This window comes from Gopherus evgoodei, chromosome 6 (assembly GCF_007399415.2).
Source record: "Gopherus evgoodei ecotype Sinaloan lineage chromosome 6, rGopEvg1_v1.p, whole genome shotgun sequence".
Lineage (NCBI taxonomy): Eukaryota > Metazoa > Chordata > Testudines > Testudinidae > Gopherus > Gopherus evgoodei.
In genome coordinates this window covers 40146071-40162012 of record NC_044327.1, presented here as the reverse complement: position 1 = coordinate 40162012, position 15942 = coordinate 40146071, and the positions used below count along the sequence as shown (strand labels likewise).

The 15942-nt window shown below is 40.2% G+C and overlaps 1 protein-coding gene across 1 annotated transcript in view; it reads right to left on the bottom strand.

Moving 5' to 3' along the window:
- Positions 1-15942, bottom strand: part of TRPM3 (transient receptor potential cation channel subfamily M member 3) — a 602605-nt gene that overhangs the window by 71384 nt on the left and 515279 nt on the right. Inside the window, 2 exon segments of the mRNA XM_030566807.1 lie at positions 375-475; positions 10576-10648. Of these exon segments, the coding sequence (XP_030422667.1) occupies positions 375-475; positions 10576-10648 (174 nt within the window).

The following is a 15942-nucleotide window of genomic DNA, read 5'->3' as shown; positions in this document are numbered from 1 at the left end:
AATCTCACTTTCCCCATAACTATATTTTAATGTTTTTGTTTGTTTTTTGCACACAAAAAGGTTTGCAGCAGACACTCACTGGCAGTTTGTAGAACAAATTTTAATATAGCTTAGTTTTTGTTGTTTATCTCATGGAAGGCGTGGCAGTGGACACAATGACCTAGCTGCATCACTAAATGGCCTCATTTCCTTTAAGAAGAGCAGGGAACTTTTATGATCTATCCTGTCTTCAGTAGCTCTGACCAGGGAAACTTGAGTTGGACTTGAACATTTCGCAGTATGTTGTAAATCCCATATTAGTCTGTTTTTTCTTTAATGCATTCACTTTAATGTCAGATTTTAAACATTTCTGTAGAAGATGGTATATACTGTACCGGCCATTGTTGCCCATAAATAAAGATCTGACTGCGAGCGATGTCTACTCTGTTCCAGGCCAAAGCTAGGCTCAGTTGGTCTGGAGCAGACGCATTAGCTCCTATATAGAAACAGACAGGGAGAAAAAAAAAAAAGGCATACTTTAGACTCAGTCAATGGCCCAGCACTAGAATATGAAGTCTCTTCACTTAGTCAAAACTCCCACTGAAGTCAATGGCAATTCTTCCTGAGTAAGAACTTCAGAACTGGGCCCTATATCATCAGACATAACACTTCCCCTGCGCTCCTGCAATAAAATACTTATATAGAACTTTTCACCTATGCAAACATTAATAAATTATGCCTCAGTACCCTTGTGAAATACAAGTATAATATCAGTGGGGTAGCTGTGTTAGTCTGGATCTGTAAAAGCAGCAAAGAATCCTGTGGCACCTTATAGACTAACAGACGTTTTGGAGCATGAGCTTTCGTGGGTGAATACCCACTTCCGGCGAAGTGGGTATTCACCCACGAAAGCTCATGCTCCACTTCCGGCGAAGTGGGTATTCACCCACGAAAGCTCTTGCTCCAAAACGTCTGTTAGTCTATAAGGTGCCACAGGATTCTTTGCTGCTTTTACAAGTATAATATCCACTCAAATAGAGACCAGAAATAGAACCCAGTTGTCCTGTCTCCTGCTCCAATTGCAAGATCATATACGCAGATGTATGTGCCCAATCTACAAACATGTCAGTCTTGTACCTGCCTTGACTGATTACATATTAGGAAGCCTCCACTTTCTATGCATATTAGTATCGGATACCTGAGGGTTTGGATTATAATAAGGATTTGCATTACCCACAAAGAAAATGCTTGCATTATACCTTTTTACCAGCATGGATAAACAGCAAGTCCCACAGCAGAGAAATTCATACAAGCAAGCATGACATATAGCTGATAATGAAATGTAATATTACTTTCTTTAAGTAAGAGAGTACGCAGCTCAGGCTTATGAGACGGTTGTTGTTTTTGGAAAGGCAGAGTTCTTTACTTCAGCTTTAACTGATTTTGTGGGACTCCTCATCTGCTGTTTTTTGTTTTTTTTAAAATGTTCTGCTAAGGACTTCAGGGTTATTGAGCTGATTTGTAACCAAAAACAATATCTGAACTTCCGTATTCACAATAAGAATTAGAATTAATGGACTGATCAGCAAAATAAGTAAGAGCCTTTTGATTTTGCTGGTAGGGAGCAGAAGTAAACTCTTGTATTAAGGCTTGTTTTTAGTTGGTCTAACACTTTGAGGGCTTGTCTACACTTACCGGCAGATCAACGCTGTGGCGATCGATGCATCAGCAGTCAATTTAGTGGGTCTAGTGAAGACCTGCTAAATTGACTGCCGATTGCGCTCCTGTACTCCACCCGATCAAGAGTAAGAGGAGTCAAGGTGGGAGTGTCTTCTGTCGACATCTTGTAGTGTGGACCCCGCAGTAAGTAGATCTAAGCTACATTGATTTGAGTTACGCTATTCACGTAACTCAAATTGTGTAGCTTACATCGACTTTTCCCTTTAGTGTAGACAAGGCCTAACTTCTGTTCTGATTTTATACTCATTATACCAAAAACTAGTCCCCACTGTCTGGGCACAGCTAATGGCTTTAAAGTACCTGAAAATGGTTCTGCTCCCATTTAGTTACCATACAAAATCATGCACCTCTCTAGAAGAAAGCAGCCCTCTGAAATCAGAAGAACAGTACTATGTAGTATTTTGGACATAAGTCCACCCTAAGAGGGATTACACTACAATTTAATTTCTTAATTCTTAACTTTTCAGTCTCCCCCTTGTAGCAAGACTATGTCAAATATTTTTTTGTCTAAAGCAATTATTTTTCTTAAAGGGTTACATTAAAGAGTTGTGATTATGTGTCACACAGGATGGTTTCATATCACTAAGGAAAAGAGCCAGAACATAAAGGTAAACAATGCAAACAAGAAAAAAAGGGGAAAGAAAATGAGAACTTCAACAGAGTAAATCACTGAAATTATAATTAAGAAACAATACTACTACTCCTATAAATAAGACAGACATAGGTGCTCACTCGGAGTCTTCTCTCATTCATGCAGATGGACCCACACTGAAGTAGACCCCCTTGTTGCTACATATGTAAAAACGAGCAGAATCTTATCCAGTGTATTTATACCTGGGAAGGGCAAAAGAAGGTCCCTATACTTTTATTTAAGTAAACAGAAAAAAAACACTACAATCCCAGACTCTCTTGGCCTGATCCTGCTTCCATCAAAACTAGTGGCAAAACTGTCACTGACTACGTTGAGGCAGGATGAGGCCCTGTGTGCCATGATGTGTAAAGATGTAAATTCAATACATATGGCCAGATAAAAATCCCTCTCTTCCCCCAAACCAATCATCATGGCAAATCCCAAAGGGAGATTGCTTCCTTGCAGATCAAGCACCACTCAGATTAATCTTTGGCAAGGTCCTTAGAGTGGTCTGGCTTGATATTCAATTCTGTCCATCACTGGCAATCTTCTGACACCACCCATATTTCTGGCTCCCATGTGCTTGTTGGCCATGTTGTGGCATTCCGTGGTACATGATTGAACTTCATTGGTCTTCCATTCTAATAATATGTCCATGTAAATAACAGACCCTGTCAAGCCCTCAGCGGACCTCCTCCACAAATGCTGGGAGGAAAGATGAGGCTTGCAGGGTCACTCTGAGAAATAACAGATCTGGGGTCTGGTGGATCAGATAGAGGGATGAATTCCAGAATCACAGAGCCTTGATGGAGAACACAGCCAACTCTTCCCTCTGATCTGAAGCAAGGATGCTCCAGTTCTGCTGAGGTCAACTGAAGTAGTATAGCCTGGGGCTAGAGCAGAGGTGGGCAAAGACATCTGGCCCGTGGGACCATCCTGCCCAGCCCCTGAGCTCCGGCTGCAGAGGCTAGTCCCCGGCCCCTCCCCAGCTGTTCCCCCTCCCACGCAGCCTCAGCGTGCCACGCCACCAGTGCTCTGACCTGCCACTCCTGCTGGGCAGTGCAGGCGGCGTGGCTGGCTATGGCTGGGTGGTGGGGCTGCAAGCTTCTGCTGCTCTGAGTGGCATAGTGAGGGGGTAGGGAGGGGCTGGATGGGGCAGAGGTTGTGGGGTGCAGGGAGTGGGGAGTTGGATAAGGGGCAGGGGGTCCCAGGGGTCAGTCAAGGGACAGAGAACAGGGGGCGGTTGAATGGGGCAGAGGTTGGGGAAGCAGTCAGGGGACAGGCCCTTTTAAATCACCTGGGCCCCTGGGCAATTGCCCCCTTTGCCCCCACCACCTTTGTCAGCAGGCCTGTTCCCAAACTCTTATTGCAGCGGACACTTTCTGTTCTATTCAGATTCTTATCATTGTAGTCTAAGTGCCTTCCAGTAGTGACACATAACTAACATCTGTCACATGTGGTTCATTCTCCCTCTCATCCTCTGATCACAAGGAAAATTATCTTTACAGTGTGATGTTTTGTTTTGGAAGGGTTTTTGTTTTTTAATGTACACACTGCTGTGGGTTTATACTAGAAAAGGGGAAGAAGTGGAAGGTGGTGAGGTCTGTGAGGGTTGTTAATATCCCTGGGAGTTGATTCTGTCTTCGACTGGCCCCTTGGAAATCACTGTCTTCAGCACAGATGATCTTTACCTTCATGGTAGAAAATTCCATTGTGCCCAGGGAGTAGAGTTGTAAACCACAGTCCTCATCCTGGAGTTTTAGGTGATCTTTTAGATATCTTGGGCTCAGGCCATTGAGTACCCTGAACTTAACTTGATGATCTATGAGAAGTCAGTAGAGAGAGCAGAGGACTCGTCTGATGTGCTTGTAGTAACCTGTGTTGTTGAGGAGACATACTGCAGTATCCTGTACTAGCTAGAATTTCCTAGAGGCACAGTGCTCAGTGTAAAACCTGTGATGGATTCTCTAGGATAATCTCTCTCTCTCTCTCTCTTTTTAATGTTCATGGTCCAGAATCTAGAGGGGGTACCCCTGAGACATTGCATTGTCCAGATAACCATGTCTGAAGGAGAATCCAAAAGACTCACTTCTTCCCTGATGCTTTTAAGCACAACTTCATGTCCAACATTCTCTCTGTTCCATCATTTTATTAGAGCTGCAGGTTGTTAGATTAGAAAAATAATCTACATTAACTCCTCTGTATCCTATTGCATTTGTATCTTGCACAGCCTAAAGAACATTACTGGCCATTAACAAAAAAAATGACAACAACAATTATATTAATAAATAGGAGAGCAGTTAACAGATTCCTGCCTGTCTCTGAAACATACTGTTCTGAGCTAATGCCACGTCCTTTTGTGTCAAATGTGCAGTGAATTCATGGCTGACAGACTCATCACACTGCGCCTTCCAGGACAATCAGATGCTACATGATGGATGCTCTGTAAGCATGAATCATGACTTATTCACAAGCTGGAGGAGTGCACAGGCATCAGGTTTGCATTAGTCTAGCAAATGGTTCAGTGAACATATCAGTGAATTATGTGGTAGTCATGTCATAATGAGTATATACCATACAGTGTGCCTCTTCCGAAATATTAACAATTCAGACACTGAAAGGACTTGGGCAGCCCTAATGTGTCCATTGGACGGAAACATGACAGTGCTGTCAACATTCTTCAGGCATTGCAAAAGCCTTGTGATCCTGCAGGACTCAGCCTTTCCCTTAAAGTGCATTATGAATCGAGGACATTTGATACACCACAAAAACCAGGCATTTGTAGTACTAATCACAGTATGTTGCCTTTAACTTTCCTGTCTCATACTTTCTTCTTGGAAAAAGCAGCTCTAACAGCACAAAATCTATTGCCACTGTTGTTAAAAGTAAGCAAATGTAGACTGCATGAGCTGTAGCAAGAAAATTACCACAAAATCATATAACTGCAAATCTACTTCCTACATGTTCAAGTGAGTCTTGGAACAATGTGTTGTTGTAGCACCTGGGCAATATAACCTGAAGACTGGTTTGGATACCATTCACTGCCTTATTGAAGATCACCTTAAAGCAAGGTGATGCTGAAGACGTGATTAAGCAAAGTGCAGGTTTTTTGTGGCTCTTTAGAACAAACAAGGAAACAGTTTCTCAGATTCTGTACAAGCTTTAAATATGTGAAATGTTTGAGGCAAGATTGTTCCTGCACTATAAGGAAATGTATCTGACCCCATCTTACAAGGCAATGAGCTGGTAGCAAGACTCACGATAGGCAAGAATTGATGCTGCTCTTCTCCAAATCTTCCTACCATTCCCTATGAACACCTCACTGTGGCTGGTGGGATTTTAATTAGCATTTATATAGCACCCAATGAGTGGTGGGCAAGGGTTACAAAATTCTTGTCAATGACATTGTGACACATGAGCCAGTAATTGCTCTCCATCCCTCTTTCCCTTTCTTGATATAGCTGTAAAGATGGGCCAGAGCTAAAAGCCAGTATCCAAACACCCCTGAATTTCAGGACAGTTCAGTCCAATCTTCAAAGTTTGGGTCCATATATGCTTATTAGTAAAAAATGAAGCAAACTGGTTAGCATAACTGCCTTAAACTTCTCGATTCAAGTTAATTAAAACATGCCCATCTACAAAAAATGGGTCCAAACTGTCATTCACTGTGAATGCAAACATGCAGAAAGACAACTGAAAATTATTTTAGACTTGAAGAGATGTCACTCAGCGGAACACATTGATTTAAAAAAAGTCATACACATTCCCTACATTTTCCTGTTCTCCTTTATGATCAAGAAGCTTGATGTTAACAAGAAGACAGGTGATAGAAAGTAGAATGTAGAAAATTTCTCTTCTTTCATCCTTTTCATAATCAGAAATCAAGCAACTTTTGAATGCCATACAAGATTGAAGATGGGGTGTTCAAACTGAAATTTTTAGCTCTTCAAACTTTTGAGCGAAGTATCAGTGCTGCCCTCAGCATTCTACAAAATCATGGATATCAGCAAAGCATCGAAAGAGATGTAAATAAATTACCCTCAGAGGATCAACCTCCTCCTGAGATCATAAAAGATCATTTCAATGAAAATAGTGTCTTATAATACCAGTATGGATGAAGAGGCAACAACTTTACATTTACCGAGAAAGGAGAAGATATGAATAGGTGGTTCTTGCAAAAATGATATTCTGGACCAGACAGACCACTGCTGGGTATATCTCTTGATCACAAACTTAGTATTGCAGCAGGAGCTGGTACTGCAAATAACTTTTTAAATAGAGAATGACCCTTTCCTGTCTTATAAATCATCTTCTTTGGCTGCACAGAGAATTACATTGTAGGAGGAGCACTGCTGGGGTTGAAGTCTTTGGGGAATACATGTTGGGATTCAAACCTTGGCAAAAATACTTGGAAAAAAGCAGAATGTCAAATTTAAGGAACCGATCTGTGTCCTACTAACAAACAGGAATGAAGAACTGCAGTTTCTGGGATTGCCTTAATAGCAAATGTCAAGTTTTCACACTTTAGGCAGAGTATAGTGGAAGGATCCTGTTAAAATCATTAAGATCAGAATAACATTTTGAAATCACTTATTTCCCGGGTTTGCGATTTTTATTTATTTAAGCAAGGGATGATTTTTGGTTTCTTGGACCAACTTCTTTTCCTTAATTCTGTGTGAAAATGTCCATAATGCCTTGAGATTTTAACTACACTTGTTACTATGGAGTAGCAGCAAAATATTCATGTTAACCACAAATCAAATGGCATCTGTGTTACAAATAAAGGGAGAGATTCAGAAATATTATTAGAAAAGCCTTTGGTTGGTTGCTTCTATTTTTTTTAAACAAAGAAACATCTACCATTGTAATAAGATAATGTCTGCTCATTTCCTTGGTTGGCAGTCACCAAACCCAGAGTAGTATTTTTAAAATCACATATTTGCACGTGCTTCACGCTCTGGTCTTTAAATAGTAAAATTATTTAAACAGAATATTGCTAGTTTACTGTTCTGTGCAGACTTTTCTTACACATGTTTGGCAGGAAACATTTGTTTATAAAACTAAACAAAAATCTAAAACGCCAGGATAGGTAAGATACTCTCTGCTTGGGCATGTGGAAAGTTAGTGGGGTGGGTAAAATATAAATGCCTTGCTTGGCTCTGAGACAAAACAAAATAATCATCATTTAGAGATTCCCCCACCTCCAAGTTTTTTGGTAGGCAAAATGTAAAATCCCATCATGAATGACCATCAAATGTGTACCTGGATATTTGCACTGTATATTGTCTCATCTGTGCCTTATAATCATGCTCAATGATCAAAAATCAAAAGCAGAGCAAAACTCAGGTCAAGCCAAACTTGAAGCACCTGAAGACTTGGTCGGTCATGGGGCTGGGAGAGAGCGGAGGTGCTATCTGCATCTCTGTTAGAACCAGGAGGATCTTCCCATACTTCTTCCTGCTTTATAACCTATGGCACAGTCACTATTCTTCATCTTTTGATTCTCACAATATGTCAGTCTGTCAACCAAAGGAGCTGCTATTATCATATGGCATTCATCTCCCTGGTGGGGCTGAGTGCGCTTCTTTCCCCACAAGCCCAGATTCTTTCAGCCTGCAGGGCAAGAGACCAGGTTGGGAAACTCAGCCCTGGAATAAGCAGGAACAATTCCCATTAACAAATTAAAGCTGCACTTTGTTAGTCCCACACTGAATTTAGTCACATCCAATCTCCCACATGGCAGCACAGGCCACCAAATGCAGAAAATAGGGGTCGGCCTGCTGACAATTGTAGGACTCTTTCCTAGGCAGCAGAATGGCACTCCCAAAATACCATCTAACCTTCCGGTTCTTATTCCAGCATGGTGATTTAACTGGCCTCATTATCTGTTAAGGGTGAACACATTGCTGAGACTCCATGGAAACATCAGACCATAAAAAATATGTTATCAAATTTTACTGCTTTTCAAACCATTTCTGGTAAGAACGGAAAAACACTGGGAAGGGCTCATTATTACCTGCATACTTTAACACATTAGGGCAGTATAACAGATGCACCCCATTCTGCACACCATATGAGCATTCATTTCTTATTAAGCTCCTTGAATTTTAATACTATATAAATGACAGCTCAGATGGTGTGTGAGAGACAAACGCGGACCCTCTTCACAATGGACTCAGAAGTTGAGTTGTGTATTTGAAGTTTGTAGCAAGTGAGATGGCAGAAATGCTGGTACTGGGGAACAGGGTAACACCCTGTGTGCTGTTTACATATGGCAGGCCCCATTCATGCCATAAATATTTCCAAAACTATTCTTAAAAGAACTGCTTGATGTTTAAAAATATTATTCCATTTTTCAGTTTGTGATAAAGAATTGAGTGACAACAGTTGTAGATACTTATGTGAACTCCCTATTTTTACAAAGCTGGGATATTTGTAAATGGAGAGCTAGATCCTCCAAACACAAGTTCAGGTGAATAGCACTTAATCACGCAAGTAGTTCTGTTTTGCCACAGAATTCCAATTTGTTTAAATTAGTTTTGTGTTTGCAAGCAGATCTTGCTCAGTAGCGATCTACCTGTACCTTTTTGATGCATCATACCCTGAAATTAGTAGAATGACTCACGTGAGTTAGGACTAATTGTATGAGTGTCTGTAAGATTGGATCTAAAGTAAATCAAAATGCGAAAATATTTTAAAAGCGAATAAAAAGCTGATTTGTCATAATGCAATCTTTTAAATTTACAGAATAGAAGAACAGACTTAGATTATTATGGGGCTACAGACAGACTGAGCAAATTGAGGAGTTTTCCAAGTATATGATCATTACCTATATAAGTAGCCCAGATCTCACACTTGTCTCAGTTGGAAGTAAATCCACTAAGAATCTAGCCCAGTATCTCCCTGCTGTATCTTATTTCCTTTCAAAAGATCACCGATGTTAGCGATAAAGATGTAGAGGAGTTTCTTCTTAAAATATTCCCAATTTTACCTAAGATAAGCATATGAGGTTATCGCTATTTGTAGTATCCACTTGTGCTCCTCTCTAATTGTGAGTAAGGCTACGTTTATGTCATGGAGGTCACTGAATCCAGAGATCTCCATGACATTTTCTGCTACAGCCTCTGGGGTTGCAGGACTGGAGCTGGCAGCCAGCAGGTTCCGGCAGGGTTCCCCCTGCAGGTTTCCAGCGACAGTTGACAGCTGCCTCGGGTGCCCTACTCAGGGATCCAGCGACCGGGAACAGTGTCATGGGAGGAACGGGCGAAAGGGGAAGAGAACCCTGCAGCTCCCAGCCACCATGGTGGTGGGAAAAACCATGGAGTTGCAGCAGCAAAGGTCAGACAGGTCACGGCTTCTATGAATATTTGTTTATTGCTCGTGACCTGTCTGTGACTTTTGCTAAAAATAACCATGACAAAATCTTAGCCTTAATTATAAGGAAGACTCTGAATACTGCAAATACTATGGCTATCTACCCATAACACTGACGGTTATCTAAGGTAACTGGTAAGATTTTAAGGGTCACCACTGTATTACGGCATGTTATCCAGTCCATCATTCTGCTGGTTCCCCAGCATAAATGAATAACTAACACAAAAGACAAATGGCTGCTTGCAGACTGTATTTTTGACAACTTTTGATAGAGAGACTATGTCATTTGATGAATTACTTGGTGATTCATCATAATATAATAAAGTAAGCACACACAACCATACAGTACATCTCACCTATTATTGTATAACAATGCACCACATTCCTTTTCGTTAAAATTGTTTGGCCAAAAAAAAAAAGTAGACCCAATCAACAATTGTTTAAGAATGTATTACAAACACTAATTTACAACAGACCATTTTAAGTTGAGACAAATTATCAAGTATGTTTTACAGAGCGTGGAGATGCCTGCATTGTAGTGACATTAAATAGTCTCACTGCGTTTTTTTAGGTCTCTGTTTCCTTGCACACTGATGTTTCTTCTGACACAGTACTGTTGGTTAAGATTAAGGATTCAAGGAGAAGAAACAGGATGTTTTTACATGTTAATGCATGCAATGGATTGTGCAGTCTGAGAAGTAGTTCAAGCATCAAGTACTTATTGTTTCCTCCTATAATTTACCATTTAGATACTTTATACACTGTCAGTAAATGCAGAGTTGTAGTACATCAGAGATAGAGTTAAACCATTTGGATTTTTTATGGACTCACTGTCAATGAAACTCTATTACCTTTTAGTAAAGCTGTCAGGATAGCTAAATCAATGTCCTGGTGTCCTTCCGATCCCATGCGAAATACTGTAATCTGCAATTTAGAAGACAATGCCACTGTCAGAAACTTGTTCAGTTTTTGCTCACATAGAAATTAAATCAGTGCAGCAACATTTGATCTCAAAAGGCCACAATGGCTGCAAAGTGATTATCTAGCCATAGTCATAGAGCAATAAGTATATTAGATGGCATTAACACGAACAGGATTTCTGTGCCATATAATTCACCACAGTAAATGGCATTAATGACCATACAACATAACCTAGCCAGAATCTTTTGAGCGAGAGCTACAGGGCCAAAATTATAGAGGAAATTATATCCTTCTGTTAAATTAAAATTAGATTTAATGGGTCAAAATTATTACTGCACTGGAGTTAATCAGGGATGAATTTGGTGCAGTAGGCTTATAAGCAGAGGATAGAATTGATGGAGAATGATCCTTGATGTTTACCATTCAAACCACAACCCTACTTAGCACCATGATTTCAGACTGCAGCAAATTAGTTACATATAATCCAGATTACACATTCTTTCAAACCAATTAAGCCCTAGTTAAGACTTGGGTTAAACATTGACAAATGCAAACTCTCTTGCTCTCTCCTTGCATGAAGAGTAAAACTCTCGCTCCCCACCACCCTTCACCCCCCCACTTGTGATAAGAGCAGCAACAAGCACTCCAGCTTGTGTGCATTTACCTACTAACACATTAGATGTCATAGCATCAGTTTTATGTCAACTTTTTCCAATTCCCTGTAGCAATATTGAGTACTTCCTCCAAAAAGCTGTTCACTTGTCATCACTCAGTTCCCTTCAAGGGTACCATATTGTGTTGCTTCAGTGAGCCAAACTAACCTCTCCCTTTCTACCCTACCTACACTGGCAATTGAATGACAAAACTTTTGTTTTTCAGAGGTGTTAACCCCCCCAAAAAAAAGACAAAAATTTTCCCGTGAATGCAAATGCCGCTCTTTGGGGGTGGAAGTTTTGGCAGGAGAGCCAACAAACTCGGGCTACACTGCATGCCTTTTGGCAGCACGGCTGCAGTGACACAGCCATGTCGCTAAAAGCTGTGTAGTGTAGACATAGCCTCAGAGTCACCTTGTTTCCCTGTTAGAGCTCACTGACAACTCACCTCCTGTTTAGTGTCCCAAAGAAATAGTCAGAATTTAACTGTGGGCTCTCGATATCTGCGATAATTGATCCTGAAATCTCTTATGCATCTGTGTAGCTCTAGGTTTAGTGACTACGATGTGAAAGCTTGTGATGTAAATTTGCCTCTTAATTCTAGTAGGTGACTATTGCTCTCACATAAAGAAAAGGTTAAAATAGGGCTATATTGTGGGCAAACATCGTGAAAGCTTCCTCAAGCAGTTCTGTCTATGCATCTCACCTGTGTTATTCCTCAAGCTACCTTTGCCAATTATGTCCTTTGATGGGTGTCTTAAGAAGTGTTTAAATTCAGCTCTGTCCTTGCTAACTGAGCATTTGTTCTAACATGGCCAAAGGATAATGTTTAAATAGTTTTGACTCTGACAGAAATGTGGGCTGGTATGTGCAGAGTCCTCATTACAGACCCTAGACTTTTTTAGCCAGTGCCAGCAGTTTGTCGTCGTCAAACAAGGTGGATTCAGATTTAATTTTTCCTGAGGTAATAATTATAGGTTTGAGGGAAAATAATAATTATTGGTTTGGAGGAGTATTTTATACATCTATATTCAACAACAGCTCAGCAATATGTGAAAAACTGTCAGTAGCACAGATGATTTTTGCACCCTGCTGCAGTGTGATTTCTGTTGGGCTGCTGTAATTCATATGCTGTTTAATTAAAGAACAGGGCTGCATGTTCCTATCTGCTTTTATTTGGAATACATCAGCTCTCTCTGAGATACAACAAAGGATAACGAAGCCACACAAAATAATATCTGGGAGAGACAGGGAGGCGAGAGGTAAGGGAGGCATGCCTGGGTGGGAATCAGGAGTTGCACTAAAACCCATAAATAAGGGCTGTTTTCACCTTCTCAGAGATAAAGGATGAGGGGCCAAAGATGAACTGCACTGTTTCCAGGTTTATATTTGTTTAGAGTGGCTGTGAAGAGAGGGTCATAAATTAGGGATTTTTACCTATGCTCTGCAGAGCTATGGATTGTTTAGGTGTCCCTCAATTCCCACACTCATGGGGATGAGCATGTTGGGCCAAATCCTGAAGTCTCACTGAGCCTGAGAGATGCAAAACCCCCATAACACACACTGAAATAAATCTGAGTTACTCTTGTCAAGCATCTTTCTGAAACAGGGCATTGACTAGGATGTGGGTTTTGGTAAAGAAAGGAGTTAGAAAGAATCTCAGGATTTGGCCCATATCTTTTTGCTCCCAAAATCCTCACCGATGAACAGAATATTAGTTTAAAATATCATTAATGTCTGTCTCCTGATTGCTACTGACTATTTCCAGCTAGCCTAGTGGAGTAAATCTTCTCAGTATACTGAAAAGCAGTATCTGGATGTTATTAAAACAGCTCATTGACCACTTGGGGTAGTTAAATTTGCACTGACATTTGCAGAGTAACTCACTCTAAGTACAGATGATAAAGGTAAATGTCAGTGAAGCAAACATGGTTTTTCTAATGGTAATCACAGTATTTCCCTCACTGGATATGCATACATGACTCTCCCATTAAGATAAAGAACTGTACATCCATGCACTGAGGTGTGTAAAGATAGCTAAACTTTTTTGGGAGTGATCAAATGCTGTTTTATTTAAGGGAATGCAAGTCACAAACTGAACTATCAGGTTGCTACTGCAACTCTAAAATGAGTACTTAAGTGATAAGCCTACAAGAGACACTGTTCTTTAATGTTGACCTACATTCTTCTTTTCTAAAATGTTATTCCATTACTCTAGTTATTTCACCTTATGGACCACTTTAAAGAGAGCCACTGCCTCCTTGGGGTTCACATTCTTTATATATTTGTAATCATCATTTGGTTACATCATGCAATATATTGTTATTCTATTTTATGTTGATAAGTTAAATGCCTAAGCCCCTAAATCATACCTGTTGCATGGAACAGTCTATTGTGTATTATATATATTTAAATTATTTACCTTCTAATTGAGAACCATGAGACTGTATCTGATTGTGTTGGCCTGGATCTCCTCTTTCCCATGCAGAATGGAGGAGGGTCAGCTGCCTATGCTGTACCATTTCCCTTTTCTGTGGACACTAGGGAAGTAATTCCATGAGGTCATGTTATGTGCAGAGAGGATACTGGATAGACCGAGGGAGCTGAGAGAGACACATCATTCCTCATCCTCACACTAATAGTGGTGAAGCAGAAAAGTGAATCCAGCTATGCCTGTATTATCTCTTCTGTGGAGTACACCCTCCAGTGGCAGCCACACCCAGGTGAAACCCTCATATTTGAAGCTCTTTGGGGCAGGAAGCTTGATTTCTCATTTGTCTAGCACACATTTAGCACTATGGAAATAATCCTCCAGATTATAGTGTGGATAATTTGTTTTTTAAACTGTTCTGTGATTTTGCCTCTGCTCTGCTGGACATTTCTAGAAATGGAACCCCTGGTATAGATGCAAATAAACTTCCTTTTTTTGATTCATTTATTAAGGTTATCATTTTTGCACATCATTTGTAAACTGTTTGCAGGAAAGGTCTTTCTTTTCTTCCTCCACTGGTATATTGGCTGACAAATACTGGGGACAAAAGTGGTGGAGTGTTCTTTAAAAGACCTGTCAAATGTTATTAAAGAACAACCGCACTTAAAGGTCATTTGAAGAGCACACACTTTCCCATGATACTGCTGTGGCTTTTGCCTGTTTTGCATGACCAGTCTAATGGAGACCTGTCAATTTAACCTGTGAAGAGTTACCATCTGACAACTTTCCTGGTGCTGACCAAAACTCTTAGGCAGTCAGGGAATTCCCCTGGACCTTTCAAAATGTTTACCAGTTCCTCAGAAATGTTTTAGGGTAAAATTATCAAAAGTGCTTAAAGTGATTTAGAAATCTTAGTATCATTCTCTTTCAATGAGTCTTAGGCTTATGATGATTTTACCCTTTGCCTTTTCTTTTTTAAAGCCTACCATAGAACTACAGAAAACAAATAGCTTTGATTTCTGTCCTACAAGAATGAAGAGAGAACAGTTGAACATCCCTAAAAACAGGAAACATACATTCTAAAGCATTTACTTACAGAGCTAAACACAATAAATATAAAATTATATTTCAAAAAAGTACTGGGTGCCCGTACTTAAGACTGTATTATTTTTAATTTCTTAAGAGGAAAGAAGGGAAAGATGTACAATGTTGTACAGACTGGTATTGCCATTCATCTGCTAACTGGAAAAAGCGAATTACTAGTCTAGACTCAGGATTTCACATTATGCTGACCTGGCTTGATCCTCATCTTTAAACAGTTTTCCATTCTCCGAAGCATGGTTGAAACGTTATTAGAGAGAAAACTTCTGTTTTATCTACTCAATTGTTTCTTTTGGCCCTGAAAAATCATGTTCTTTTTCTGGCAGAAAGAGAAAAAAAATAATCTTCATTTTTCCTCTAGATTGAGCCACATTATTTTCATTTGCAGCTGGCTGTTTGAATCTCTGTTAACTTGAGTTCTTTTAAAGAAAAAAATGATTGTTGCTGTCTTTTGCTGTTGCTGCTGCTGCTGCTTCCATCTTCTGGAAATGCTGATACTGTTTATTGACATGCTATGACTCTTCCAGGCACTAGGTTGAGGCACGAGGTCTGCTAGAGAACAAGTGCAAGTTACAATCACAGCACAAGTCTTTGTTAAGCGAGGGAGGGTTTGTTTTCTCTTTTTAAATAATTTTTTCTTGTCTTCACAAAAGCAAATAGCCCATTTGAGAAAAATGTCTTAAGAGGAGGATTGCCCAATAACGCAGTTAGAGTTTCTGGACCAAATCCTATCTGACATCTGGAAACAGGAGCAAAAAGCCTCCCCATTTCCAACAATGGGTGGCACTAACATGCTGCAAAAGCAGCAGTAATGTGCACCTGGATGATTGCTGAGTCTAGCTCTATGCATAGTCCCGTTGCTGCATCCTTGTTGTTTTTCTCTATGTAAAGAGCAAAACATGTATTTTAAGTCCAGATGATGTATATTTGACTTTAGTGAAGGAATAAATATCCAATCTCTATGAAAGCAGAGTCCCTCTCATTGTGTAGGATCAACAGTAACGTTCTTTGGGTGAGGAAAAGGTCCCATGTGCAGCACGGAACACAGTTCTGCAGGGCTCCTTTCACACTGCCATGGGGCAGGAGAAGGGGCAGACAATGGGAAGTCATAC